Raw genomic sequence first — 27,768 nt, 5'->3', positions numbered from 1 at the left:
GTGTGTGTGTGTGTGTGTGTGTGTGTGTGTGGGCGCAACAGGCGCGTGCGTGCGAAACAGCGGGCGAGACAGAACGTCGGCGAGCGAGAGGCGTCCTTGGGTTGCTAACTTGCTTTCTTTGTTGGTTGGCTCGAGGCCAGCCACACCGAGGTGAGCGGGGGCGGAACGAGCACATTCGCGCGGAGAGGCCCAGCGGGAAAAATCAAAGAGAGGCAAGCACATTCTCACTCTCCATTTCCTCAATCTCTCTCCCTCTCAAACCGGCACATGTACACAGGGGCCGCAGATCTCGATAACCAACTTCGGGCTCAAGGGCGCGTCTGGAAACAAGAAAAAGGCGAGTTGCCGGTGTACATTGTCTCCTCTCGCGCGCTAACACGAAAAAAGATCAGGCGGACAATTTCTTCTTGTCGCCTGCTGATACCTGCAGATCGGCTCGGAGGGATGACTGTCTGTCTAACCATTGTGCGCACTGTGCACGAGCATATCGCCGAACTCGCCGTATGTTACTTGATTGCCGCTCCTCACACTTGATCACAGGCTCCCATTGCTCTCCTCCTCGACGCTCCTAGCTGCCACCACGACGGCTCTGCTACCACCATCGCACAAACTAACTCCAAAATGAGCGCCTCCAGCTCGCAACAAGCCCAGCTGCAAGAGCAGATCTCCCTCATCCAAACCCAAGAATCCTCCCTCGTCCTATCCGAACTCCACAACGACACCGCCTTCACGCTCGGCACTCTCATCCGCACCAACTTCCTCTCCCGCTTCGATGCGCAAACCGACGGCATCGTCATCCACATCTCCCTGTTTTCCGGTCACACGCTCTTCTCGTGCGCTGTGGGCAACCCATCCAAAGTCGCTGCTGACAACTGGGACTGGGTACGACGCAAAAGCAACACGGTCAAACGATTCGGTCTATCGAGCTTCCTCGTCGGTCGTCAGAGACTAGCCAAGGGGAAAGAGCTGGACGGTTTGGGGGCCGATTACGCTGCTCACGGTGGAGGTTTTCCCATCCGCATCAAGGGTTGCACTGCCGGTCCAGTAGGCGCCATCGTCGTATCCGGGCTGAAGCAGGAGGACGACCATCAGCTGATCGTAGCCGCTCTTCACCAACTCATCGCCCAAAAGTAGTTCGCGCATCTCTCTCTCAAGTTCGCATACTTTGCATCTCTCATTTGGCATATTCTGTAACAACATCATCTCATATCGTTTTCCAACGCAATCACAATCATCGCCCCCCCAACAACAGTCAAATGCTCGAATGCTCATCAGCACACAAGCTTACTCCCAAATCAAAATCAGAGAATCGGACCCCATACGCGGGGCTTTTGGGATTGCATCACACAATGCAGAGCAAAAATGTGTGTCTGGTGTGAAAAGGATGCGAGAATGTGCGTAGGTGTGTGAATGTGTATGTGCGAGGGAGCTTGCTGATTGTACACGATCCCACCTCTTTCCAAAGATCGAGACGGGATGACCGAGAGAGAGACTACCGAAAACGAAACGAGCTTGCTATTTGTTTGACGGGGCATCCTGATCTGAAGAACGTCATTTTGAATGCTGAGAGAGCGAAAAACAATCGAGGGTGGAGTTCCGACCTACGAGGCTAGCCTACCAGCTGACGGCAGATCAAGGACATGATCGCAACAGAGGTTTGAGACCATTGTGTGTATGTGCCAAACAAAGTGAATGCAAGCTGCTTATCGGAGTCGTCGGGCCTCACGCTCGGACTCGAGGAGGGCGAGGATGTCGTCAGCCTTGACGGGGCCCTTGACGTTGCGGATGATCGATCGGCGGGTCTCGTCCATGAACTCGACACGGACCTGGATGATACCACCGCGCGAGCCGGTACGGCCGAGAACCTTAGTAACCTGTTATATGGCAATGCCGAAGAGGAAGAGCAGGAAAGTGTGAGTGAGACTGCATCAGATTGAAGTGTTGGAGACAGATACGACAGAGCCGAAATCCATGAAGCAGTAGCAATAAGCAAGCAACAGCAGTTGCAGCAGCAATAAAAGGAATGTTGTCGTCGGTCGCAAAGGGTGTACGGTCGAAAGCTCGGCTGATCTGACGGAGCGAGTCGATTGAATGCAGCACTGCAAGACTAGTGCGCAATGTCGGTCATGGGTGGAGAATGGCAGAGGTTTGATCGTGTGGTACCTGGCGAGGAACTTGCACGTCGGTCTAGGCCTGATAGATGGGTGTGCTTCCGAATCGCCATTGTGATGGACACTGTCTCGTGCCCGCTACTAGTCCGATCGATGGTGGGGAAGGAGATTGTCGTCTAGTAGCCGCTAGCATGACGACAAGGGACCTTTCGACGATCACGCAGCAGCTGGTCCCAGGAGTACAAATCGAGACTTCCACTTGTACATCCTGCTTCCAACCTTGTTCGATACCAGCAATAAGTCGCACCTTCGAGACGACACAGGTGCAATGACCAACAGAAGAAAGCGAACGAGCGTCTTTGTCGCGTGCCTAATTCCGATGCTGAAAACATCTGCCATGTATCACCTGGCTCCACCCGAGATATTGCGTCGCTTCCATCCAGACTGTCCAACTATACATTGCAATGCAATACCGAGAAGATTCGTTCGTCGATGGTGGTGTCGAAGAGTAAGTCCGGCTCTGTCTGCTGTTGCTGCTGCTGCTGCTGCTGCTGTTGTCGCTATTGCTACTTGTCACTACATTGCTGATGACTGCTACTGCCGGCAAAGATGGTCGATATGCCTGGCTGGCTGGTTGTCGTATCACGTCTGTCGTCGCAGTATGACGGTGATGATGCTTACACGAGCGAGCTTGACAGGGACCTTGGTGGACTCCATATTGACGATAGTAGGCGAATGTGCTTAGAGGAAAGGTGGCAGGAGTGGAAACGTCGATCGGATGGCGAGGACGTGTGTGCGTCTCCTCCCTGATCTGCCAGGACCTCTCCTCCGCTGAGAGGCTTCGGCCTGCTGCTAAATTTCGCCTCGCGCGCCCCTTTCGCTCGATCTGGCCAAATTGAAAATTTGTCTATCTCGGAACCGAAGCCAACAAGTTCGGCCGAAGTCTTCCAGCGCTCATCAAATTCCTCATTTGTTTCTGAGATCCTTGTGACACAGACTCGCGCTAACATTGGCGGGACAGCAGAAAATCCACGGTGCCATTATGGATCGACGACAAGCGCTCACCAGGCCTCACATCCCACAAACTCGAGCGAAATGCATCGTCTGTGTGTGTGCTGCAAGAGATCTGTTTGGCATTGAGCACCTCTTACAGTACGATCTCTCAGGCTACAGCGGCAGGTACTGTTTTGCAAGCGTCGAGTACAGCTTCGCGTGCCGCCTTGACTTCCTTGCTCGGCTTGCGCAGACCGAGCCTCGCCACCAGCGATCGACGACGAGGAGCGGCTGCGCCGGCGACGGCAGCGGCGGCCGGTCCTGATGACGCACTGATAGACGTGGTCTTGCCAGGTACGTTGACTGGCAGTCCGGTGCATTGAGGTTTCTCGGCGCTCGGAGGTCTGGACACACAAGCCTCAGTCACGTCGATGGCTTTGATCTGCCCTGAAGCATGACGTTGACCGCCGAAGCTGCGTCGTCGAGGCGGGATCGGAGGTCCGCCGGGTTGTAACAGTAACGTAGGCGCCGCAGGCTCATCCTCGCATCCGAGGGAAGGTGAAGATGGAGATTTGCGACGTGTTGGACTGCTTGGCGCAAATGTCGCGGCGACTTGCTGCTCCGTAGCCACAGGAGGAGCCGCAGATCCAGCTCCCAATTTGAGGTGCAAGCCTTGTCGGTCCGGTTGCTGTTGCTGTTGCTGTTGCTGTCGCTGTTGCTGCTCTTTGAAAGCCTGTAACCATTCTTTTGCCTGTTGCTCCCTCTCTTCCAACATCCTCTGTCTACCTGGCGCAACATCGAAGGCAGGTGCCACCAGATTACCGTGTGCGTCGGTGGAGAACGCACAAGGGCGCACGTGCTGGCTTTTGAAGACGACGCCTGGGATCTTTTCCGAGGACATTTGTGGCGTGGGCGGCGTTACCATAACATGCACCTCGCCGAACCACGCTTGCTGTGTCAGGAGTGGGGATGGACAGCTCACGGCTCGCTGCTGTTCACGATACCTTGCGCTAGTTGCTGATGTACCTCTGGCATAGGTGCATCCTGAGCCTGACACGACACGATTTGAGATCTCGTCGAGCGAAGGGGGTCGTCTCGGCGCCGCTCCATGGCCGAGCCTCACAGCTGAGGCACGCCGCTGCGGGATCGCAACGTTGCGACCTAGTCGTTGAAGCATGTGCACCCTGGCTCTTCGACGCGCTTCGGGGTCACTGCCGCTCGATTCGCTCGACGTGCTGCATGATGTGCCAGACGTGCTGCTTGACTCGCTCTCATCGCTTGAGGAGTCGTCTTCGAGCCGAATGCGAACTGGCACAACGATGCTGTGTCCCTCTCTGGACGACTCGCGTGGGTGATACGACGTGTATCCGACAACGTCGTACGCCTCGTCGTCGAAATCGTACACGTCGGTTTGAGCTGCCCTGGCTGGGTGGGTCCAGAACAAGTTCGAAGGAGTTGTGTGCCCATCCAGCTTGCCCGCACCACCGGTCATTGCGAAATGAGCACGATCATGTCTGTTGAGCGCGGGCTGCGCGAGCTGTGCATCTGTTGCGTCCTCATGAGCAAGCTCCTTGTCTATCGCATCTTCCCGACGCACCTTTGACCACTTCCATCTGCCGTTGGCGTCAAAAGATCCAAAAGCAATGGAACAGGCATCATCCTGGCCGTGCGCCACCGCAGCACGATGGCTCGGCGGCGACGACTCGGGGGTCGAGACCGAGTCGCTGCTCTCTGCAGCACTGTCCTCGCTGTCGCTATCCCTTCCAGCATCCTCCTCACTTCCGCCTGCCTCCACCTCTTCCTGCTCTTCCCCATCTTTTTCCGAGTCGCTGTCACTGTCGTACCAAATACCTAACTCTTTGGAGCCGACTGATCCCTCTGTCAGGTGACTCAAGACAGCACTGTTCTTGATGTCGCTGATAGTCTTAGCTTGCTGTCCTGATGTCATCGTAAATGTCTTGGTTGGGTTGAGACGATAGCCTGATATGAGCGATTGTTCGGAAACCTTGGGGCTCTGATGTTGTCAAAAGAATGTTGATGAAGCTGGGTCCTGCCCGAGCTTTTGCAGGAATCAAGGGATGGTACAGAGTTGATGGAGGCAAGGAAGCAGAAGCACCAGGCTTCGTCGAGGGCACGTAGGGAGGCAAGCAGCTGCGGAAACAAGATAGGAGGAACACAATTCAGGAGCGCCAAGAAGTGCAATCTGGACCTCCTCTTTTGTAGAAAGGTGTGAACTTTGGAACAAAGCTTCTGAATCCGGCTTCTGCACGACAGAGACCAAGCGTATCTCCCAAGGATTTGCGATGGGCTTTGCGTGGGAGCGGTTCAAATGACGCACGATGATTGGGACCCACCAGTCACCCTTCGCCTTCTGTGGCCTCATCAGAGGCCCGCATTCGGCCCACAGTGTTCGCCGTGACAGCGCATCCCGCTCACCTGCGACCAAAACGTGATGCCGCAGGCTCTCGTGGAGCAGGCACTTATCAATGGAGGGTGAAGATGCATTCGAGAGCACAGAGCGGTGTCGGATAGATTCTGTCTGATCCAACAGTGCGCCCCGCTGCAGCTGCAGGAGGGCCGGGACTGGCAGTTGAACTCATCAGACGAACGGGAAGGCGCCGCCAACAAAAGGTACGCCAGTCGGGCACTACCTTGGACAATTCAACTCGAGCGAACCGGCCAGCTGAAGCTTAGTTCATCAGGCTTTGACTGCACAAATGTGTGTCTACGATACAGGTTCGGGCTACGTCACATCGATCTCATAGTGTCAGTGGCAGAGTGAAGGAGGGCGCAAACCTGATGAAGGCTTCGTCAATATGTCACATTGGAAGGAGTAGCTCAGATTTTGCCCAATTCTGGCAGAATACGAGAGTGAGGCTGCGCAGCGCGTCTTTTGCACTGTTTGACGCCTGCGCTCCAGGCTCAGCTACAGACCCGCGTTCAAGTCGCTTTCACTGAAAAGCTTGGACCCTGAGCTCAATAGGGTAAACCGACTCCAACCTGATGCGGCGCAAACTGTCCCTGACGGACGTCGTTGCTCCCATCTGTAGTCAGCTGCTTTCGCCCCATCGGCTACTGTCACCGCAGGAGGGCGTGAGACGTTCCTTGTGACCGTCTGTACAGGTTCAGGCTATCTCGAAATCACACCTTTGTCCAGAACAAGCACCGGCTCCACCCTTCCCACAAGCCACCACATGCAGGCTTTTTTTCCAAAGGATTGTCATGGATGCAAGAATACAGGAATATCGGAACAGGTTATGCCGAAGCGAATAGGAATGATCTATCTTCTGTGAGCGGAAGAGTGAAAATGCAGGGTCAAGATATATGTGCGTTCGGGGAGATAGGGACGACCGAGGATCTGAAGAATCAGTGATCCGCAGCAGCACCGTTGGCCTTTTCGGCAGCGGCGATGCGAGCAGCAACAGCCAAGTCAGCCTTGGGACCCTTGTTGACGCTCAAGCCTCGGGTCGGTGTAGCCGCACCAGGAGGCGTTGTCGCTGGCTTGTCGTCCAGCTCTCCTGCTTCTCTGCGCTTGATCATCTCGGATTCGGAGATCATGTGGCTCTTGGGGTGAGGTGGGACGTAGTTCTTCTGCATGGCGAGCTGCTCCTCCAACAATCCGGCCGAGGCAGCGATGAATCCGAGGAAGGGTGGCGAAGGGTTGAGCGGTCGAGAGCAGAACTCGGGGTGCGCCTGCATACCCACAAAGTACGGGTGGTGGCGCAGCTCGGCGATCTGCATTCGCTCGCCCTTCTCGTCCCTTCCGACAAACTTGAGCTCGTCGACACCGGTGAACGCTTGCTGTGCAGCGTCGGCAAACGAAGACGAGGAGCCGAGTCGTGGCGAGGTGAATGGTGGCGATGCGGCAGGAATGTCGCTGGGAATCTTTTGTGGTGATGCTTTCGCCGCTGGGTTGGCCGCTGCGTTTTCGATGCGCTCGACGTATTCGGGGTTGACCTCGTAGCGGTGACGGTGGCGCTCCCACACAACGGGCTGAGAGCCGTAAAGCTGACGGATCTTGCTCCACTCCTCGGTACCCTTCTGGAAGATGGAGGGTCGCAATCCGAGACGCATGGTTCCGCCGAGGTGAGTCTTGCTGATCTCGGGCATGTAGATGACAACAGGGTCCTTGCAGTTGGCGTCAAGCTCGGCAGAACCGGCGGTCTCGATCCCGAGCACGTTACGAACGTATTCGATGACGGCGATCTGGAAACCGAGGCAGATGCCGAGGTAAGGCACCTTCTTCTCTCGCGCCCATCGTGCTGCGCTGATCATGCCTTCGGTACCACGAGTGCCGAATCCACCGGGCACGAGAATACCCTTGGCGGAGCAGAGCGCCTGCCATGCCTGGTGGTACTTGACAGGGTCATCGCTCTCGGCGGAAGGCTCCAAATCGCTCGACTCGACCCACTTGAGCTCCAACTTGCGGTGGCATCGGAGCGCAGCGTGTTCGAGCGACTTGACCACGGACATGTAGGAGTCGTGCAGCGAAGTGTACTTGCCGACCAATACAATCTCGACCTTGTCGATCATACGGTCATGGCCGAGAGTGAGCTCTCGCCATCGAGTTCGAAGCTCGCGGCCCTGCTCCTTCAGGGGCCGTGGGATGCTGCCGTTCACGTCGAGGCCGAGACGCTTCTGGAAGAAACGGACCATACCTTGCTCCTCGAGCAGCAGGGGCACGTGGTAGGTGGAAGACACGTCGTGGACAGCCATGACCTGCTCTGGGCCGACGTGGCAGAACATGGAGAGCTTGTTGATGACGGCACGCTCGAGAGGGACTGGGCATCGAGCGGCGATCATGTCGGGTACGAGACCGAGGCCACGGAGGTCGCGGATAGCAGCCTGGGTGGGCTTGGTCTTTTGCTCGCCACCGATGAGGGGAACAAGACTGACGTGAATGAGGGCAAAGTTCTCGTGGCCGACGCGGAACTGGAACTGACGCATGGCCTCGACGAAGGGTGCAGATTCGATGTCACCGACGGTACCTCCGAGCTCGATGATGCAGACTTCGGGTGACTCGCCGCTTCCATCTACGGGTCGCTGTGCGACACCCTCGATCCAGTCCTGAATGGCGTTGGTGAGGTGAGGGACAATCTGGACGGTCTTGCCGAGGTAGTCGCCCTTTCGCTCCTTTTCAATGACCTCGCGGTAGATCTTGCCGGTGGTGATGTTGTTGTCGCGGCTGAGAGTGACGTCAAGGTATCGCTCGTAGTTGCCCAGATCCAAGTCGGCCTCTCCTCCGTCATCCAGGACGTAGACCTCACCGTGCTCGGTAGGGGACATGGTGCCGGCATCGATGTTCATGTAAGGATCGACCTTGATGGCGGTAACGCGAAGACCGAGCGTCTTGAGCAACAGGCCGGTGGAAGAGGCGATAACGCCCTTGCCGATACCGGAGATGACACCTCCACTGACCACGATGTACTTCATCTTGTCGTCACGTTAAGGAGGGAAGTGGTAGAAGCAAGAAAGGTTAATAGGGTGCCGGTATCGCTGTCGATGCCGCTAAGTGAGACTGCGACGACCTCGAATCGCAGTGTCTATAGCGTCGATCCGAAAGCAAGCCTGGGCTTAAAGTCGTTGACGGTGCGGAAAAGGTGGAGGAACAGGGTAGAAAGCGGACTAGGTAGGAGGTAGCAAGAGAAGAGGATGATCTTGAACGACTCGCGGTTTCTGTAGCATCGATTTCTCGCTTCTGTTCTGGAATAGCCGCACCGCAGACGAAATTTTTCTGGCTGCGTCCTTTTCTTTTTTTTGGTTCTGGCTGTTTAAACTTCGGACTGTGCTGAGGTGCCTGCAGATTCGCATGACTCTAACAAAGTGCGTTGAAGGCTCGCAAACTTGGTCCACTCAACGCGTCGCGCAAAATTGGTTGCCTGGTTGCTCTGCGTTACTGCTGCTGCTGCTGCTGCTGCTGCTGGCTGAGTTTTGGGCTGAGCCGACCGCAGACCCTGAGAAGCGGGAAACGTGCGTTGAAAATGGAGGCTTGGGGAAGTGGAGCTGCAATTGGATTTCTTGGATTGTCGTGTGTTGGTCTCGACTCGACTGCAACACCTTCCGTCTTCCTTCTGATCAGTCGCTTGACACATCAAATTGCGGAAACCTTCGCTAGCAACCCTCTTTCGCAACGCAATCTCTCCTTCGTTCTTTCCTTACATACTCGTTCTCCTCCACGAACTCTCGCGCGTACTCTCTGCTTCATTCACGATGCCCAGCGCCACAAGACGTCGTCGAGTAAATGACAGCGAGGACGAAACGGAAGCAGTCGCTCCACCATCACAGCGTCGATCTCAAGCCGCCTCGTCGTCCGCTGGTCCCAGCTCCTCTCGTAGTGCTGCTGCCCCTGCTGCCGCCGCCGCCGTTGATCTCGACACCGAACTTAGACCTCAACCCTTATCCCGCGAGCACGTGCCCAACGTCCGCAGTCTCGTTTCCGAACTCAGATCCTCCGACGCCTCCATACTCAGGTGCATAGAGCTTCTCAACGAAACCGCAGAACAACTCGCCGAGGCATTCCGCAACCAAGACTCTTGCACCGAGCTCGAACAAGCCGATGTCGACCTTCGCGAGCTGATCGATGCCCAAGCGGAAAAGGCCATCCGGCGAAAAGTCCTCGAAGAGATCGCCCAAGACTTGCACACCGGTACCACCCTCTCCTCTCCCGCTGATAGATACAAACAGGACGTCGCATCCAATCTCGACGCTTACAACAAGCAAACATCACGCAAGAAATACGCAAAGAACGCAGCCTACGAAAACTTCAAAAACACCGTATGGGTGGCGAAAGAGGATGGTCCGATGCCTTTGGTCAGCGACCTCATTCCGAGAGAGGATGGTGATGAAGAAGATAGCGATGACGAGATTCAGACCGGTGGATTGGTGATGAACTTCAGATGTCCCTTGACGACGAATATCTTGGAGGATCCGTTGACGAATTCTCTGTGTACACATTCCTATTCCAAGAGCGCGATAGAGGCGTACGTCGCAGCAGGGAACAACAAGTGTCCCGCGAGCAGTTGTACGGCGAACGTCTCGAGTAGGAGTCTCAAACAAGATCCTGCGTTGGTCAAGAAGGTGGCGGCGTTCAAGAGGAGGGAGGAAGAGAGATTGATTGCCAGAAGACAGACTTCCACTGTTCTGTACTGAAGTTCCATGCATGCACAAACCAATCGAAGACGTTCTTCTCCCTCACACTCACACACAGAGACGAGTTCGTAGAAGCGCAAATATGGTTGCAATCGACATGTTGCAGGCCGTACAGAACATTCTCCACCTCACGCGATCGCGCTCATTACCAACTGACAAGCGGCCTCGGACTCTGCTCTGACCGACAACTCCATCGTCACACCCTGCCCCGCCGCAAATGTCATCCTGCACCTCGTCAACGCCTTGACCGCCTTACCGGGACTAGCCACGGCACCCGACAGATTCAACGTGTGAACCGACGTCGAAGCCGGACTCTCTGTCCCACCCAACGGCATCATACCCAACAGCTCGATCAGCGTATCGCACGCCGTCTTGAGACCGTCCAGTGCGGTCAGAGCGAACGTCTCGGTGGCAGTGGAAGCCGAAGCCAACTGATCCCACTCTTCTCCAAAGTTGGCGTAGACGGGTTTGATGTAGTCCGCCACACCCAGTTCGAGTTCTTCCGTCTGGTATTCGTCGTCGTATCCTTCCTCCTCTGGTTCGCCAGAGGAGGGGTCCACCTCCTTGGAAACGAAGCGCAACGTGTTGGAGAGCGTTGCCTGAACGTAGTCCGTAGCTCCACCCTCGCGTGTGAAGGAGACATACACCACACCGCTCGGACTCTGCGCCGACAACGCAGGAACAGTGACGATAAAGTCTTCCCGCAACCCCGCCTCCGCAGCCCCTCCCACCACAACAGCGACGTTCTCCAACACCGTATCCGGCAACGTATTCGTCACGTTGTACTGGATCACCACATGATCGGCAAAGACATGCTTCACCGCGCTCACCACATACTCGGTCTCGGACTCGGTCAACTCGACCGGCTTGGTCGAGCTCTTGAGCACCGGTCCGTAGTCGGCAAACTGCGGAACCTCGGCAAGCTGCTTGGCGTACAGCGTCTCCGAGTCCACCGACGAAGCCTTGGACGTCGAAGCTCCGTTGTTCGAAGCGGCGTGCACGCTCTGCGAGCTGTCTGCAGCCATGGCGACGCTGGCGGTGGCCTCGCTCTTGGCGCGCAGCGCTTCCTGTCGCGACTCCTCGCGCGTGACACGCGGGATCTTGGTGATGTCGAAGACGCTCGTCGACGAAGATGGATCTGACACGTACGACTGCAGCGCCGACTCGAGCGCAGTGAGCTTGTAGCTCGATTCGTCATTGACGACCTTAGCCGCGAGCCTCGATTCGCGCAACACGCGAAGGTACATCGCAGCACGATCGCGCACCTCATCATCGACATCGTCGAGACATCGCTCGAGCAACACCTTGATCCTGGCATTGAGCGACTTGTCGGCGATACCGAACTTGGCGAGCGAGCTGACAGCGGCAGCACGAACGATGGCGTTCTCCAAAATGACACGGTTGTAGATGTAGCGGATGTACTTGTGAGGCTGCGGCATCTTGGGTCCTTCCACGCCGAGCAGATGAAGGATGCGCACGCTGAGCTTGGTGAATTCGCAATCTTCGATGAACTCGCAGAGATGGGCGAGCGCGGTCTCCTTGCATTCGCCAATGAACTTGATCATGTCAAAGATGGCTTCGACGACGGCGCGCTTGTACTCGAATCCGCCCTCGTCGCGCAACACGCCGGCGAGGAAGCTGAGCATGACCGTCTGCTTGGAGGGGAACTTGAGGCAGAGGCTGCGGATGGCGTCGACGACGATGACCTTGAACTCGTCGCTGATCTCGGACATGAAGCCACTGATCTGCTTCATGAGACGGTCGACGGAGGCCTCGTTACCGGTCTTGAGCAAGGTGGTGATGGCGTAGGTGGCGATGCTCCTGTTGGTGTCGGTGATGAGGTTCTCCATGTCGACATTGCAAGTCTGGACTGCGGCGGGCTGCGTTTGAGCCAGCTTGGCGAGTGTTCGGATGGCGGCAAACTTGAGCGTCGACTTGGGCGAGGAGAGGAAGAGCTGAAGGACAGCGATGGGTCTGTACAGGTCCTGGGTCGATACGTTCTTCATCTCGCAAATGACACGTGCGGCCTCGTAGTTGACCATGTCGCTTTTGTGGCGCAACCAACCCTCGAGAAGCTCCATCATGGGGGCACGGAGGTTAGGGTCCTCCTCGGCTACCTTGGCAGCGTATCGGACGAGCATGCAGATGGCGTAGGGGCTGCGAAGGACGCTTCCCTGACCGCTGGAAGCACCGCCACGTCCACCGCCGAGCTGCTGGACGAGCTTGGTGATGGCCATGCGGTCGCCCTGTCGGATGAGGTAGAGCAGACCGAGGGCGTGGTATTGAGTGATGTAGCTGCTGCTGGCGACGGCCTGGTAAGTGGCTTGAGCCTGCGACTGGGACGAGCCGAAACCGAGGTAGCTGCCAGCACCGGCAAAGCCGCTGGAGAAGCCGGCGCCGGAAGAGCTCTTGGAGTTAATGGCCTCCTGCGCCTCGTTTCCCCAACGGCGGACGACATCGCGGGCGGCAATCTGAAGCTGGTAGGCGGACACGAGGGCGGCTGAGCTGATGGAAGTGTTTTTGTCGACAATGGCAGACTTGAAGAAGCGCTCGAGACCCTGTACCATGGAAGGGTCGACGACACGGCTGAGGCCACGAATGGCGTTGGGACGATAGATGACCTCGACGTTGGGTTGCATGTCCTTCATGATGGAGGCGGTGACCATGATGACGTCGTCGGAAAAGGGGCAGAGCTCCTTGATGGCGAGGTAGACCATCTGTCGCAAGGCGGGATCCTTGTGCTGGAAGAGCTTCGTGGCGCCAAAGAAGAGGGTGGTGGCCTCCTGTCGGGAGAAGGATTCGCCCATGTAGAGGAGGTAGATGACCTTTGTGAGCAGGATGCGGCATTTGCGAGGGCTGATGGGGGTTTCGTTGAATACACGGGCTTCCTGGATGACCGAGGTCTTGTCCTGGTAGAAGCCGCCGGTGGCCCCGGCCTCTTCATCCTTTTTGAACGACATGTGCGGCAAGAAGCAGCGACAGCGATGCTAGCAGAAGCGGAGACTACGTGCCAGTCGGTGAGCTGCAATGTCGTTGCGAGCGGTGAAGTGATGGAGAAGGGAGGACGGGTGCGATGATTGGCAAGGTCGATGAGAAGGTATGGCTCGCGTCTCGGAATCTCTTGCCCTGCTGCAGCGCTGTTGCTCTGCGTGTGTGTTTCGCTCCGTGTGCTGTCTGTGCTGGAAATCAAGTGTTGAGTGTTGGAAATCGAGCCAAGCTTCCAGCTCGACAGGCTCGCGAATTGCAGGCGACCGCGACTGCGAATTGGTCGGTGCGCTGGCTCGCTCGCAGCTTGCCAGACTCGGGCTCGATTGTGATCGGGCAGCGAATCTGAATGACAAACGAGTAGGTAATGCATGAAGCTTGCTGTCAGTATTAATTTCTGTGAGGGTCTAACAGCTTCGAATAAATCCATTGCATCGAGATCATTTCCCCCGATGTTGGCACTTCCCGTGAGGGTCCATCAGGCGATATGCCTGGCCTGGTCAATGCCGCGATATCAGCGAGCGATGACGACCAGAGAGGCCAAGGATGGGGCTCTGATCAGCCGGATAAGAGTGGGCAATCAAGGCAGCTTCAAAGCTTCATGGGCGGAAAGGCGAGCAGGCAAATCACGTCAGAGCGGAGGGAAAAGAGGCAATCCTCGCGTGTCGGTTGATTTTCATGCTTTATTGCGTGCGGTGAGGCCTGCGTTGGGGGATGCATGCAGATGAGCGTGGTCTGTCTGGCATACGCGCTGCAGGTGAAAGCAACGGAACTGGACGCAACGCTCCACGGGGTTGTTAGTTCCGGCTTTTACGGGTTCGGTGGAATAGAACTGCACCCTGAGCTGGTCAGCAAAGGCAGGTGGCTCACTGCTTCCTGCTGAATGGCAACGTCTATCAACAATCTGATGGGAATCTACCTATCCGCTGCGTTGCTCTTGGTGTCGTCGGTGGGTCACACAACATTTCGTGCAATAATCGCCCTCCCACCGGAATGGCGTGAGACGATGATGTCGAGGCGCGGGCTTCTCCTGCTGCTGGCTTAGCTTCAGCGACGGCGATAAGAAGCTCAAACAAAGCATAAGCTGAAGCAGAAGCAGATGCAGCTGCATCGGCAAGGGCGGCGACAGGAAGAAACGTGCTAAAAGTCACCATGATGACTGTTAATTTATTATACTCGACCCGGCTGCTCTGAGCTGGTGCCCGTTTGGCTGTGACTTGTGCCTCTTTCAGATCCGATTTCCAAAACCGAAAAGCCAAAAAAAGTTGCAAAACTGGAAGCCGTCTGAGGGAGATCCGCGGTGGTTAATCGTGTCCCACCGGACACTGCACGCGGTATGCATGCTCTGCTCTGCTGTGCTGAGACTGCGAATCGGCTGTCAAGGTCGCTCTAGCCATCGCGATCCTTTACTTTGATCCAACTCACACCATCAACCACTGTATTCGTCATCTCGACCAACTCTGAACCTTTCCTTCGCAATTGCTCTTGCTCCAGCTGCCCAATCACATTGACGCCCTTCCGCTCGCATCCACGTCCACACGACTCAACCCTTCACTTACTGTATTCCGCGTCTTCTTTGGCTGCCTGAATCTTTCCGAAAGCCCGCATCGGCTCGGCTATCGTCGATTGGTTTCACCCTTCTATCTAAGTCATTCTTCTTCCTCTGTCCTCTTCTATTTGCTCGCCTTGCGTCGTCCATCCTCCATCCTGGCGTCGTTGCCTCTCTTCCTTGTACCAACATCGCTCTCGCTGCCTTGCAACAACTCGCCCACCCGCTTCCAGTGATCAGCGCTCTGGTATTGGAAGAATGCCCTTCGAGGAGAGTCCCAACTCTTTCCTCTTTGGACTCAACCAGTTCACATCTCCTCCCGCCGATTCGCAGAACGATAGCGCCAACAATTCTCGGTCAGACAACATGCTCGCCAACTTGGATGCCTTTGCCGTGGCAGACGACGTTGCTGGCGGCTCCTCCAACAACGACAACACCGGCGCTCAAGCTCCCAACTTTGCCGATCAGCTAGCCCTTTGGACAAACGCCAACTTTAGCTTCGATGGTCCCACCGGTCACGCACTGCTAGGTGACGAGGAGAAGGAGAAGGAGGAGGCAGAGCACAACCGAAGACGCGAGGACGAGAACCGCCGCAATCAGGAGGAAGAGCGCGAAAGGCTCGCAAGGAACGCTGCAGCGAGCTCTCGCGGCAGCCATGCGCTTCGCGGCAAAGCGCGCGACGTCGACTCGAACGCTTCGGGCTCAAATCAGCCCTACCAACCGACATCCCAGCCGCACACACCAGGGCAGCATCCTCCACAACAGTCCCACCACCCGCAGCAGCAACAGCAGCAGCAACAACAGCAACAGCATCACTCCTACTTTCCCGGTGCACCCAACTTTAACGCAGCCGTCCGGCCGTCGCCAGCCACCAATCCTCCTCCTGGCCCCTTCCAGCTCTTCAACGGCTTTTCCAACCTCCAGCAGCCGCAGGCCTCTCAACCTGGCTTTGGCAGCCCAGGCAATCTTGACATGACCTCGGCTCTGGCTTTGCAGCATCTCTTGGCCAGCAACCCGCTTGCCCTCGCCAGCTTGAGTCAGCTCGCCGGTCTCACCAACCCGCAACTGCAGTCGCACCTTGCGGGTATTGTCAACGCAGGTGGGGGACTCGGTGCATTCAACGCAGCACAACAAGCTGCGCCGCCTCAGCAGCAAACTCAGCCGAACCACAGCAACGGCGCCGCCAGCACCGCTGCATCGCCCTGGCTCGGCGCTCAGTCTTTGGCAGGCTCGCGTGGCAACAGCATCAGCGGTCCTTCGCCTCAGAACGTCAATTGGGGGTCGCAGCTCGGAGGTGGTGCCCTTCCACCAACTTCTCCCGCTCAGATGGCTGCTCCCACTGCTGTCGTCAACGGCCTCACCAATGGTGTCGCCCCACACTCCAGCTCCAACGAGTCTTCACACCGCCCCAGCGACGAAGCCGGCCCGTCTGCAAACGCCTCTGCTCCCTCTAAGAAAAAGCGCACAAGCACATCCGAAGGCAAGAAGCCCCAGATCGACGCAGACCCGGACGACTCGGACGAGATTCTCGGTCGACTCGAAGATGTCGAACGACGCTACGAGATCCCTCCGCTCAAGCTCATCGACACGGGCAACCCCGAAGCGGACGCCGAAGCCAACCGGCTCGCCATCGAAGAAGACAAGCGTCGTCGCAACACGGCTGCGTCCGCGCGTTTCCGCATCAAGAAGAAGCAGCGCGAAGCGGCATTGGAGTCGGCAGCCAAAGAGCTGCAACAGCGCATGGCGGATCTCGAAGCCGAGAATGCCAGATTGAGGACCGAAAACGGCTGGTTGAAGAGTCTGATCACCGTCAGACCTGATCAGGCCATGCCCGGCGGGTTGGATCAGAGCGCTGTGCCTAATCCTTTTTCCAATCTGGCAGGTCCAAGCGGAAGCGGGTCGAGGGGTTCGGGAGCTCCGACCGCACACGCATCGCCTGTCACGAACGGTGATGCTCAGTTTCGCGCGGACACCCCGGACAGGCAGAGTGGATTGCATCCCAGAGGTGTAGGTACGGCAGATGGTGGCAGTGATACTGGGAAAGGAAAAGGCAATGCAAGTAAGAATGCGAATGGAAGTACGGGTGCTCAGCTCAAACGCGATCGCGAAGAGTGAGCTGCCTGGAAAGAATGCCGCTATGACGACGTGATGTTGCGGGTTAGCAGACGCTCCAACAGCCTGCAAGCACTTTGATCCAACTCAAAGAAACCCTTTTACCATCCGTTCTACTGTCGAAACATTGCATGTCTGCTTATCATCCAACTGTATTTTGTCTTTTGCTCTCGGGTTTCCTCCAACATGGTTCCCTTGAACGAGACTGTTTTTGTTTTTTCCCCCTCGCTATACCCTCCCCCCTTTTTTTCCCCTTTCACTGCTTCTCTCACGAGCTATTTGTTCAATGCAAGCACATACTGCTCACCCACAAATCGCGTGTTTCTAGACTGGTATTGATGACGGCAGCATCAGACAATGATAAGATCGTCTCTACAGCAAGCGCAGAAGAGCAGTTCGTCGTTGGCAAACTCGTGTCTACCTGCGCGTTTGGTTGAGCCGTCTGTGCTGGGTGCGAGTGGCGTAGCGGTGATGCTGTTCGAAGGTGTGTGACCTTTGCTCGCCAAAGTGACGGATTGGAAGTGCGGAAGGGATTGAAGGGGTGGAGACGAGAGGTTGACGGAAGGCTGAATTCGAGCTGCGAGCATCTGGAGGCTTTCCCGTCGTCGATGTCGTTGGGAGGGGGGGAGGGGGAGTTCGGATGCTGCGAGGGTGCGGATGCCGATCCGTGCGGGAGTGGTGGAGGAAGAGGCGGTGCTGGTTTCGCTTCGAGAGGGCGAGGGGAGGGGAGGCGGGGAGGCAGGTTCTTGTTCGGAGAGAGAGGGCAGGGAAGGGATGTGTGCGCTGGTGACGCTGCGGCGGTGACTCTTGGCCGTAGATTCGCCGTTGGTCGTTCTGTTTGAAGGTGTTGAAGAGGTCTTGCGAAGTTGCTCTTCGAGATCGATCGCCCGACGCGTGGCACGATGAGCCTTGTCCGTCTCTTCGAATACGCTCGCCTCCAGCTTCCTGATCATGGATCTCAACGTGCTCTTTTCCAGCTCGTGCATCGATACCACCTCCTCCAAATGCTCCTTGCTGAACAGCGTCTTATCATCCTCCGCCTCATCCGCCTTCTTCTCCTGCACCTTCTTCATCTCCCCTTCAAACTCCTCTCTCACACCAGCAAGCTTCGCCTCGGCCTCCTTCGCCCTCGCCTTCATCAACTCCAACTCCGACCTCAACGCTTCCACATTCATCTCCGCATCCCCCTTCACCTTGGTCGATTCTCCCTGCACCTTCTCCAAATGACTTCGCAACTCCACATTCTCCTTCTTCGCCGCCTCCGCAGAAGATTTGGCCGTCAGATGCTTCTTCTTCAACGACGAAATCTCGCCAGCAAGTTTCTCGAGCTTCGACGCAGAAGCCGTGCTCTCCTCGACACGTTGGGCGAGGTTCGACTTGGTGGAGGAAAGTTCGACCTTGAGGGTGTTGAGTTCGGCTGACAGCGCGGAGAGGGAAGTTTGGGCGGAGGAGAGTGTGGTAGAGGTTTGGGATTGGGTGGTGCGGAGGTTAGAGAGTTCGAGGTCTTTGGCGGCGTGGGAGGATTCGAGGGAGGAGAGTTTCTCGTCTCGGGAGAGGAGGTCGCTGGAGGCGGCGTCTAGTTGCTTTTGCAGGGTCTCGAGTTGTCGAGAACTGGCGGCGAGGGCAGAAGCATGGTCGGACTGCAGCGTTTTGATCCTTTCGTCACGAGATGCGAGCTCTTTGGACCTGGCTTCGAGTGCGGAAGCATGATCGGTTTGGAGAGATAGGATCTTCTCGTCGCGTGAAGTGAGAGCGGACTGAATTTGAGCGACTTCCTTCTTCAAGCCGTCGATGTCCTTGTCTTTGCCTTCCAGCGCGGACGTGTGGTCTGCCTTGAGAGACTCGATCTTTGCTTCTCGCGCAGCGAGGTCGTTCTTTGCTCCGTCGATGTGTATCTTCAGAGCATCGAGATCCTTATCCTTGCCTTGCAGCACAGAAGCATGTTCGGCCTGAGCAGCCTTGAACGCCGCTTTCTGCGAAGCTAGGCTCGCCACAGCTTCATCGAGCTGCTTCTTCAAAGCACCAAGATCGGTTTCTTTGCCTCGAATGGCAAACTCGTGGTCACCCTGCATAGCCATGATACGCTCGTTATTCTGAGCCAGCGCCTTCTCCTTCTGCGCCAAGACACTGCTGAGTCGATCCACCTCCTGTCTCGTTCCATCAACCTCACCGACTCTCGCTTTCAGATCCCTCTGCACCTTATCCAACTCACCCTTCACCGACTCCGCCTCCTCATTGCGCCTCTTCAGCTCCACCTCCTTCTCCCGGATCTTCGCGTGGGCATCCTCCAACCCTTGACTCAAGTCCACCATCTCCTTGGTATGCTCCTTCATCTGCTGATCCCTCTCCCCTTTTACCTTCTCCAGCGACTTCTTCAGCGCAGCGATCTCCTTCTCCCTCGCCTGCTGCTCCGCATTGTGTTCGGCGATAACCTGATTCATTTTGGCCGAAGCTTCTTCGAGCGCAGAACGGTGGGAAGCGACGGCTGCATCGTGAGTTTTGCGAAGAGATGCAAGTTTGGTGGAAAGCTCGCTTCGTTCGGCTGCGAAAGCGTCGGCTTCAGACTTGTGCTTTGAGGAGGCCCGAGCGAGCGCATCTGCGTGATCGACTTTCGACTTTTCGTACGCGGATTTGAGCTCGTCGAATCGCTGTGTTGCTGAGAGGATGGCTGATTTGTGTTCGGTCTGAGAGGCTTTGTGCTGAGCTTGGAGGTCTTGGAGCTGTGCGGAGGCCTGGCGCATCGCCTCGGTGTGTTGGGTCTTCGCCTTGTCGTGCTCAGTTTGAAGGGCCTCGAAGCGAGCTGAAGCGGCAGCCAGGGATGCCTCGTGCTCTTCGGCGGCTTTTGACGTCGATTCGGCGTGCTGCTTCTTGGCTGCATTGTAATCGGACTGGAGCTGTTCGAGCTTCTTGGACGCGATCGATGCTGAGTCTGCATGCTCGGTCTTGGCCTTCTCGTGCTCCTCGTGGGCCTTGCGGAGGTTCGCTTTCAGCTGATCCAGCTCTCTTGAGCTGGCCGCTGTCAACTCGGCGTGTTTTGCCTTCGTCTCCTCGTGCTCGGACTGGAGAGTTCCGATCCGCTCCTCAGCGGCCGTCGCAGCAGCATTGTGCTCTTCCGCCGCCTGCGCGGAGGCCTTGGCATGTTCTGCCTGAACCTCTTCTAACCTCTTCGACGCAGCGTCAGCATCAGATCGGCGCTTCTTCTCAGCGTTGTCAAGCTGCTCGGCATGTTCGGTTTCAGCTCTCTCCAGCTCCTCCGCCGCAGCTTTGACCGCACTATCGTGCTCCTCAGACATAGTGGCGAGAGCCTGTGCATGCTGTTCCTTCACCTTCTCGTGCTCTGCTTTCAGCGCTTCCACCTGCTTGCTTGCAGCAGTGACAGCGGCCTTGTGCTTCAGGCTTGCATCTCTGGACGACTTTTGAGCAGCTGCAAGGTCTTTTTCGAGCGACCTGAGCTTTTCACTTTGCTCTTCGGATTGCTTCTGCAGCGTGTCGAACTCTGCTTGCTTTGCTGTGAGTCCTGCCTCGCCCTTGGTCGCTCGTTCGGTGAGCTTCTCGATCTCATCACTCGACGTTAGGAGCTTGCTTTCGAGGTCTCGTATGAGCGCTGTCTTGTCCTCCAGCTCAGACGTCGCCTTCTCGTGGGCGGCCTTGGACGCTGATAGCTCGGATTCCAGATCGGTGACCTTAGTCCTGGCCGCTTCGAGCTCCTTTGACTGGACCGCAGCTGCCTCCTTCTGCTTGTCGTGCTGAACCACAAGCGTCTTGTGCCGAGCCTCAACGTCCTGCAGATTCTGCTGCACATCGTCATGTGTGCTCTGTAAAGCCCTCAGGGTCTCGGACAGCTCGTTCGCCTCCAACCGCGCCTGCTCGTGATCCTTGGACGTCTTTGCGACGAGCGAGCGCTGTTGTTTGAGTTCAGCTTGCGTGGCCTCGTGAGCGGCTGTCTGTTGCTCGTGTTGCTTGGAAAGGTCGGCATGAGCTGCCTCTGTATCGTGAAGCTTAGCTTGGTGCGCAGAGAGCTCCCGTTGAGCCGTCTCGAGCTGCAGCGCGAGCTGCTCTCGTTGAGACTTGTGTTGAACTGCTTCCGAGGTCTTGCTTTCAAGCTCCTGGCCTTTCGACTCGAGCGCGCTTTGAAGCTCCTTGTTCTGGGCTTGGGAGGCAGCTGCTTCCTTCGTGATCTTGGACAAGTTGGCATCCGAATCCTCGAGCTTGGTTTTGAGCGCAGTGACATCCGTCATGAGCGCTTCGACGGAAGACTTGGCCTCCTTTGCTTCGTCACGAGACGCTTCGAGCTCCTCGTCCTTGCCCTCGACATCCTTCTGTAGTGAAGCGATCTTCGCTTGTGCCGCAGCGACCTCGTCAGAAGACTTGGCGAGCTTAGCTTCGGTGTCGGCAATCTTAGCATCCAACGACTTGATCTGCTGAGACTTCTGATCCGCGGATTTTCTGTGAGCCTGAGCTTCCGACTTGGACGCTTCAAGGTCCTTGGCTTGAGCTTGAACTTTGCTTTGCAGTTCATCGCCACGAATTTTGGTCTTAGCTGCTTCATCCATCGCCTTGGTCAGACTTGCCTCAGCAGTCGACAGCTTGCCTTCCAGCGCTTTGATATCTTTGGCTTTGGCCTCCGCAGATGCCTTGTGAGTTTGCGCGTCCGTCTGTGACGATTCGAGCTGCTTCTGTATTTTCGCCTTCTCCTCGGCCAGCTGCGCAGATGCCTTTTCGAGGTTCGAACGTATGCCTCGAAGGTCGCCGATCGTCGCCTCGTGAGCCTGCACGTTCTGCTTGACCTGCGAGAGCTCCTTTTCTCTCGTCTCGGAGGTCGCTTTGTGCTGCTCGGATTGGCTGACAGCGTCACGGTGGTCATTTCGGGCGCTCTCGAGGTCGGAGATGAGGAATTCAAGCTTCTTCTCGGTGGCTTGCTTCTCCTCACGCACATTTGCGAGCGCTTGGTCGAGCGCCGACTTTTCGCCTTGAAGCTGTTTCGATACTTTCTCTGCCTCGGCGAGCGCGATTTTCGTCTCCTTCAGCTCGCTGCTGACCTTCGAGGCCTCGCTCTTGGCAGACTCGAGGCCTCTCCGTCGATCGTCAGCGGTCGACTGTGCCTGCTGATGGTCAGACTTGGCTCTGTCAAGCTCCGAGGTGAGAGATTGAATTCGCTTGTCTAGATCATCGCCTCGCTTGGTCGCCTCTTGAAGATCGGCCTGAGTGCGCCTGGTTGCTTCGTCGGACTGCTTGCGAGCCTTGACTTCCGAGTCGAACTTGGTCCGCAAGCTTTTGACTGTTTCTCGCTCCTTGTCAGTCTCGCCCTTGGCTGAAGCAAGTTGGGACGTCAAGTCAGCGACTTGCTTCTCACGATCGGAGCTCGTCTCGCTTGCCTCTTGCAGCATCTGGTGCGCTAGCTGCAAGTCTTTCTGAGCCTGGTCGTGCTTGCCAGTCAACGCAGCGAGATTGTCAGACGTTGCAGCACTGCTAGTCTTGTGGGTGTCAAGCTCTTTCCGCATAGAAGCAAGATCCTCGAGTACCATTGAGTTGGCGCTTTCAAGCTCCTTGTGCTTCGCGAGCCATTCCTTCTCCTTTGTCTGGAAGGACGAGATTTGCTGCTTCGACTCTTCAAGCTCGGCCTTGACTTCAATGACTGACGTGTCGAGCATTTTTTTATCGCTTTGTGCTTTCGTTAGCTGGTCGTTGAGACCCTTGATCTTGTCGAGCGACTCCATGCGCTCCTTGTCAGTGGACGACAAACGGGCTTTGACTTCGTCAAGCTCTTTGGCCGCCTTCTGTGCTTGCAGAGTAGCAGAGGCGAGATCCTCTTCGGTCGACTTCTGCTTGGCCTGTACCGTGGAGAGATGGCCGTCGCGCTCTTTCGATTGTGTCTCTAATGCCTCCAGCTTGGCCCGCGAATCCTTCAGCGAAGCAGTAAGCTCTTGCGCCTCCTGAGCAGATCTGCTGCCTTGCAACTTTGCATCTTCGAGCAGCTGAGACGCCGTCTTGCGAGCCTCCTGGGCCTGCTCCTCAAGCTGTCTCACATTGCTCTTGAGCTCCAAGATCTCATTCGCCCTTTCTTTGTCCGACTTCTCGGAGGTGTTGAGGGCATCTGCCCTTGCCTTTTCTAGGTCAACCTTTTGTCGAGTGAGCGACTCTACCTGCTTCTTTGCGTCAGAAAGGGAGCTGTCGAGCTCAACCTTCTCCTTCCTGACCGCAGCGAGCTGCTTCTCGACAGTGTCGGCGCGATCCTTGGCGCTCGCGGCAGCCTTGTCGCTCTTCGCGAGCAACTCGGTGTGCTCTTGTGCTTTCTTTTTCCAGTTTTGGATATCAGCTTGAGCCTGAGTGTGCTGCTTCTCGAGTTCTTGATGCTGCGAAGCGAGCGCGGTGTGCTTTGAGACAGTCTCTTGCAGGATCGAGCTCGTCTTTGCTTCGCGATCTGTTCCCTCCGTGAGCTTGGCTTCAAGGGCAGCTTTAGATGTAGCCGACGTCTGCACCTGCCGTTCGAGCTCCTTGATCTGGTTTGCCAGTTTTTCGCCATCAGAAGAAATACTCCTAAGGCTCTCGTCCTTCTTACTTAAGTCGGTTTCCAGCGAGGAGATCTTCTTTGCGGCTTCGGCCACCTGCGCTTTGAGCGAATCGATCTGCTTGGCTTTGCTGGGGTCGGACAATTTCTTCTCCAGGTCTTGGATGGTCGCTTCCCGAGCATCGACGGTCTTCCGAAGGTCGTCTGCTTTCTTGAGCTGATCTTTCGCATCGCCTTCAAGCTTTGCCTTGTCCTGTTGAAGCTGCTTGGCAAGTGCGGCGTCCGAAGCGGTTTTTGCTTCGGCGTCCTTGAGTCGAGTTTGGGCTTTCTTCAGCTCTGCTGCCGTATCTTTGGCAGCCGATGACGCCTTGTCGCTTGCCTGTCGAAGAGCCAATAGATCGCTTTCGAGCTGTGAAGACCGACCTTCAGCCTTCTCGTGATCTGCTTCGATGCGAGAAAGTCGTTCCTTTAGCGCCGCTGCTTCGCTGGCGTCTTTCTTTCGCGAAGCTTCCATGTCGGACACTGCCTTTCTAGATTCAGCTGCTTCCTTCTGTGCGGTCTGCAGGAGATCGCGCTGTTTCTGAAGCTCGCCCTCCAGTTCCGCTGCCTTCGACTGTTGTCGTTGGAGATCGCTTTTGAGTTCCTCCGTTGCTGCCTTGTTGGAGTCTTCGGACGCTTTTGCTGACGTACGCGCTCCTTCCTGCTGTTCTTTGAGCTGTTTCTCGAGGGATGACGCTTGGTCGTTCGCCTTCTTAAGATCAGACATTGTGGTCTCGAGTTGCGAGGTCAGAGTGTCTATTTTGCTTTGAGCTTCTCGGAGCTGTACGCTGTCCTCAGAAGCCACTGCGGAGGTCTGATCAGCTTCCTCGCCCTTCCCTAGTGTTGGCTCGGCCGCGACAGCTTGTGTCGTGGATGCAGCCTCATCTGGCGTTGCCGTACCATTCTGGTCTGCTGGCAGAGTATTATCTTCGTCTTTGCTGGCGGCGTGGCTAGCGGTTGCGCCGGCTTCGGCTTCTGCAGCAGCCTTCTTCTGCGCTTGATGCTTTTTCAGCTTGGCTCTGGCACGAGCTGCCTTTGCGGCTCGCTCGGCCGCTTCTGCATCGGCCATCGTTTTGGAGGATAGGTAGCTTCACCGGACTCTTCTCGGCTGACGTGAAGAGATCAAAGTGATCTTGAAACGATTGAGACCATCAGTAGTCGCGAAGCAGTGCGCAAGGTTGGTGAAGCCGTTGATCAGAGCCCAAATGTGCCGAGGTCGAAGATGAGTGACGGTGGAGAGCAGCGTCGAGCACCTTGTTGGTTGAGAAGAACAGCAAAGCAGCTGCAGGTCACCGAAAACCGCTCCAAGTGGCCGGTGCGTTGACGGATTTTCCGAAGCCGTGTTACACGTCAACTCTGAATTGACACGCGACGGAGTTCAGAGTGGGCAAAATCGGACCCTTTCGCTTCTTCTTGAGTGCGCAGCGGCTCTGAGCAGCCTGGCACACCTCAGTCTTGAGCGCATGCTTTCAATCACTAGCTCACAATCACTTGCTTTCAAACCGGTACCGTTTCTGGTATGATCCACGAATGAAATCTCAATAGTTGAATGTCTCGATTGACGAAAGGTTGTAGCTGAATCTCCTACGCCGATGCAGTCGAGGCGATTTCTATGTGGGAACGAGCGTGATCGGTGGAAGCCTGTTGAGCCTCCTGCTGCTCCTTCTGCAGCGCTCTGAGCCTTCGGGCTTCAGCCGCCTGCGCTTTGCGTTCCATCTCGCGCTCTTCATCTTCGAGCCGCTGCTTCTCGGCTCGAAGCCGTTCTTCTCGGTGTGCGCGTGCTCGCTGCCACTGCCTGGCATTTCTAGCCGTCGCGAGACCACGCAGACGCTCGTCGAGTTTGTCGTAAAGCACCTGCTCCAGAGCTTGCGCCTGTTTGTGAGCCAAACGATGCTGTTGGCGCAATCGATTGAGGAAGGCAAAGATCTCACCAGGCTTTTGGTCGTTGAGCTGCAGAGGCGCGAAGTCTTGAAGTTCATCAGAGGCAGACGGGCTGTCTGCGTCTTGCCTCGATGCGAGTTGGCGCGCCTTGGAATAGCGCGCACTGTAGACTTGCCATGCTGTGGCGATCATCTGGGCTTCTGCGATCTTGTTCTCCAAAGCTTTGGATAGCATGGCACGGATCCAGCGCAGCTCGCCCATGTTCTTGCGCGCAGATGCGAGCGAGATGAACGGCTCGACCATGGTATCGGTGATGGAGAAATGAGGTGGCTCGAGGATCGGCAGAAAGTCGACATCCATCGCTCGGCCATGCGTTACCGAGAAACGCAGGTATTCCGGACGCGGCAGGGAATCGGCCGCGTCGACGGCTCCTTCAGCAGCAGTATCGTGTGCAGAGTCGGTCGCCAAATGCGTCTGTTCCACACGCTCGTAGCTAATGCCGAGATTTCGAGCGGTGACGCGCAAAAGGTCATTCGATCTGTCCAAGGCTTCGGACAGAAGACTCTTTGCAAACAAGGCGTAAGCGCCTTTCGTCCTGCGCTCCATTTCAGCGGCACGCCGTCCACCGTCTTGCATCTCGGCAAGAGCCGACTCGGTAGCTTCCCGGGCAAGCGTGGCCACAGAGCTGTTGTTGGATTCCGTCTTCAGAGCCACGGGGGACCGAAGTGGGTCCACCTCAACGCAGCAGTGGCGCAGGAGGATCTCGAACGTTTTTGTGTTGGGACAGATGCGATGCGGATAGGTAGGAGCAAACACTTCTGGGATGTTAGACTCTTCGGCGTTGTTGCCCAGCTGCGCGACCTCGGCCTCGCGATTCCGCATGCTGTTGAAGATGTCTTTCCAATTGGTCGCAAAAACACCCTCGGCGGAAGCAGCGGCGTCTGCATCGGACGTCTTCACTGGAAGCGGCTTGGCCAGGGTCTCGAAGGTCGATACCATCTCCGGCACACTGGCCTGCTCGCCAAGCGCCATGAGGATGGTGTTGAGTGTGTGCGTTGTAGGAGCAGGGCCTTGCTGTTGCTTCTGCGCAGCGTCCGCCGAATCGAGGGTGCTGAGATCGATGCCGTAGGCTTGTTGCATGAGCAAGTGAATGCCATCGATGTGTCCCGCAAGCCTTAGTGTCCTGGCCGCAAAATCGAGCGTGATCTGGTTGGGCGTTACTGCGTGATCCCTCATATCCTTGAGAAGAGCCATGGTGCGAAGCGCTGCCAAGATGGCTGCAGCTCTCGCAGAAGGAGCCAAGACCTGTCCGAACCTTGCCATGCCCGTTGCGGCAGCTCTGGCCGATCTGTCGAGCTCCCTTCGTTTGCCCGAATAATCAAAGAGCTTGGAGGCTTCGCCCTTCTGCACCCTTTCAATCTGCTCGGTGGCATGTCGGCTGAGCCCGATCATGAGCTCTCTGTACGTGTGGATGTTGGGTTGCAGGCCAACGGACCCTGACCTAGAAGAAGCGCCGGCGATTTCGTTCCAGATAGATGACATGGGTCCGATATGGCCGCCAGAGGCGAGACGTGAGAGGACGTGGTTGTAGTCTGCGAGACTGGGCAGAGCTTCAACGGCAGAGCTAGTGGTGCGAACGATGGAAGAATGAAGCCTCATGTCTCTGAAGATGATCTGTACACGACGCATGTACTCGCGCACAGGATGCTGCGCATCGAAGATCTTGCCCGAATGTCGAGCGTTGTGTGCTTCTACTAGCAGGATCTTTGACGGGATGCTGCCGGAGGCTAAGAAGGACTGCTGCTGCCGCAGGCTCTGTCGACGCTTGCCCTCGGCGCGAGAAAGCTTCCTAGTCTTGGCTACGGAAGGGTCGATGGAGCGCAGAACATGTTGCAGGTGGGCTGGCTCGAGTTGAGAAAGCAGAGAGGTCGATGCGGAAGAAGGAGAGGCTGTCGAGCTGGCATCATACGACTCTTTTAAGTCCGTGTAGGCCTTCCAGACACGGTTGGCGGATGGAGCGCGAGAGGTGCTATAGATCTCTGAAATGAGCTTCTTGACCAGCGGATGCCTGGCTCGCGATGCTGGCGGTGGCCTCTGCGCCCATGAAAGGTGATCGGGAAAGAAGAAGGACCAGCTGTCGTGACGCTGATGATCGGCGCCCTTGTTGGCGCTGCTCTGATGAGGCAGGTCTGCTCGAGTCGCAGCAGATTGCGTCGTGATCGTCGCGACTCGGGATGTAGCGATCGATCGTGTTGTTGAGGTGCCTTGTGCCAGGTCTCGAGCGACAGGCACAAGGTGCCGCCGACTGTAGCCACACAACACCATGGTTGAGCACTCGCCTCGACGTCGTTGCTGTGTGACGATGCGACGCTACCTCGGCATGAATAACTTGTAGAGCCACCTGCGCTGGGGCCTAATGTGGTCGTTGACTGGCAAGCCCT

The 27,768-nt window shown here is 56.6% G+C and overlaps 10 protein-coding genes across 10 annotated transcripts; 4 read left to right on the top strand and 6 right to left on the bottom strand.

Moving 5' to 3' along the window:
• Positions 1 to 621: 621 nt before the first annotated feature.
• On the top strand, positions 622 to 1,134 carry PHSY_007151 (hypothetical protein; the record flags this gene model as incomplete). Its single annotated transcript, XM_012337746.1, has 1 exon — positions 622 to 1,134. One exon carries the CDS (start codon positions 622 to 624, stop codon positions 1,132 to 1,134), a length of 513 nt encoding a protein of 170 aa, XP_012193136.1.
• Positions 1,135 to 3,273: 2,139 nt separating this feature from the next.
• Positions 3,274 to 5,052, bottom strand: PHSY_007150 (rhamnogalacturonase A precursor; the record flags this gene model as incomplete). The annotated part of the gene is made up of 1 exon (XM_012337745.1): positions 3,274 to 5,052. The coding sequence occupies one exon, from the start codon at positions 5,050 to 5,052 to the stop codon at positions 3,274 to 3,276; it is 1,779 nt and encodes a 592-aa protein (XP_012193135.1).
• Positions 5,053 to 6,470: 1,418 nt separating this feature from the next.
• On the bottom strand, positions 6,471 to 8,537 carry PHSY_007149 (CTP synthase; the record flags this gene model as incomplete). The annotated part of the gene is made up of 1 exon (XM_012337744.1): positions 6,471 to 8,537. One exon carries the CDS (start codon positions 8,535 to 8,537, stop codon positions 6,471 to 6,473), a length of 2,067 nt encoding a protein of 688 aa, XP_012193134.1.
• Positions 8,538 to 8,606: 69 nt separating this feature from the next.
• On the top strand, positions 8,607 to 9,219 carry PHSY_007148 (trehalose synthase complex regulatory subunit; the record flags this gene model as incomplete). Its single annotated transcript, XM_012337743.1, has 2 exons — positions 8,607 to 8,704; positions 8,817 to 9,219. The coding sequence occupies 2 exons, from the start codon at positions 8,607 to 8,609 to the stop codon at positions 9,217 to 9,219; spliced, it is 501 nt and encodes a 166-aa protein (XP_012193133.1).
• Positions 9,220 to 9,314: 95 nt separating this feature from the next.
• On the top strand, positions 9,315 to 10,253 carry PHSY_007147 (hypothetical protein; the record flags this gene model as incomplete). The annotated part of the gene is made up of 1 exon (XM_012337742.1): positions 9,315 to 10,253. One exon carries the CDS (start codon positions 9,315 to 9,317, stop codon positions 10,251 to 10,253), a length of 939 nt encoding a protein of 312 aa, XP_012193132.1.
• A 128-nt stretch (positions 10,254 to 10,381) lies between these two features.
• Positions 10,382 to 13,213, bottom strand: PHSY_007146 (clathrin binding protein; the record flags this gene model as incomplete). Its single annotated transcript, XM_012337741.1, has 1 exon — positions 10,382 to 13,213. One exon carries the CDS (start codon positions 13,211 to 13,213, stop codon positions 10,382 to 10,384), a length of 2,832 nt encoding a protein of 943 aa, XP_012193131.1.
• Positions 13,214 to 13,240: 27 nt separating this feature from the next.
• On the bottom strand, positions 13,241 to 14,937 carry PHSY_007145 (GIN4 kinase Cdr1; the record flags this gene model as incomplete). Its single annotated transcript, XM_012337740.1, has 2 exons — positions 13,241 to 13,583; positions 14,798 to 14,937. 2 exons carry the CDS (start codon positions 14,935 to 14,937, stop codon positions 13,241 to 13,243), a joined length of 483 nt encoding a protein of 160 aa, XP_012193130.1.
• Positions 14,938 to 15,045: 108 nt separating this feature from the next.
• PHSY_007144 (possible bZIP transcription factor) lies at positions 15,046 to 16,902 on the top strand (the record flags this gene model as incomplete). Its single annotated transcript, XM_012337739.1, has 1 exon — positions 15,046 to 16,902. One exon carries the CDS (start codon positions 15,046 to 15,048, stop codon positions 16,900 to 16,902), a length of 1,857 nt encoding a protein of 618 aa, XP_012193129.1.
• Positions 16,903 to 17,249: 347 nt separating this feature from the next.
• Positions 17,250 to 24,515, bottom strand: PHSY_007143 (likely vesicular transport factor; the record flags this gene model as incomplete). Its single annotated transcript, XM_012337738.1, has 1 exon — positions 17,250 to 24,515. The coding sequence occupies one exon, from the start codon at positions 24,513 to 24,515 to the stop codon at positions 17,250 to 17,252; it is 7,266 nt and encodes a 2,421-aa protein (XP_012193128.1).
• A 515-nt stretch (positions 24,516 to 25,030) lies between these two features.
• On the bottom strand, positions 25,031 to 27,652 carry PHSY_007142 (hypothetical protein; the record flags this gene model as incomplete). Its single annotated transcript, XM_012337737.1, has 1 exon — positions 25,031 to 27,652. The coding sequence occupies one exon, from the start codon at positions 27,650 to 27,652 to the stop codon at positions 25,031 to 25,033; it is 2,622 nt and encodes an 873-aa protein (XP_012193127.1).
• Positions 27,653 to 27,768: the final 116 nt, after the last annotated feature.

The sequence above is a fragment of the Pseudozyma hubeiensis genome, assembly GCF_000403515.1.
Source record: "Pseudozyma hubeiensis SY62 DNA, scaffold: PHS68, whole genome shotgun sequence".
Lineage (NCBI taxonomy): Eukaryota > Fungi > Basidiomycota > Ustilaginomycetes > Ustilaginales > Ustilaginaceae > Pseudozyma > Pseudozyma hubeiensis.
The sequence above is the reverse complement of the archived record's forward strand: the minus strand, read 5'-3'. Positions and strand labels throughout refer to the sequence as shown.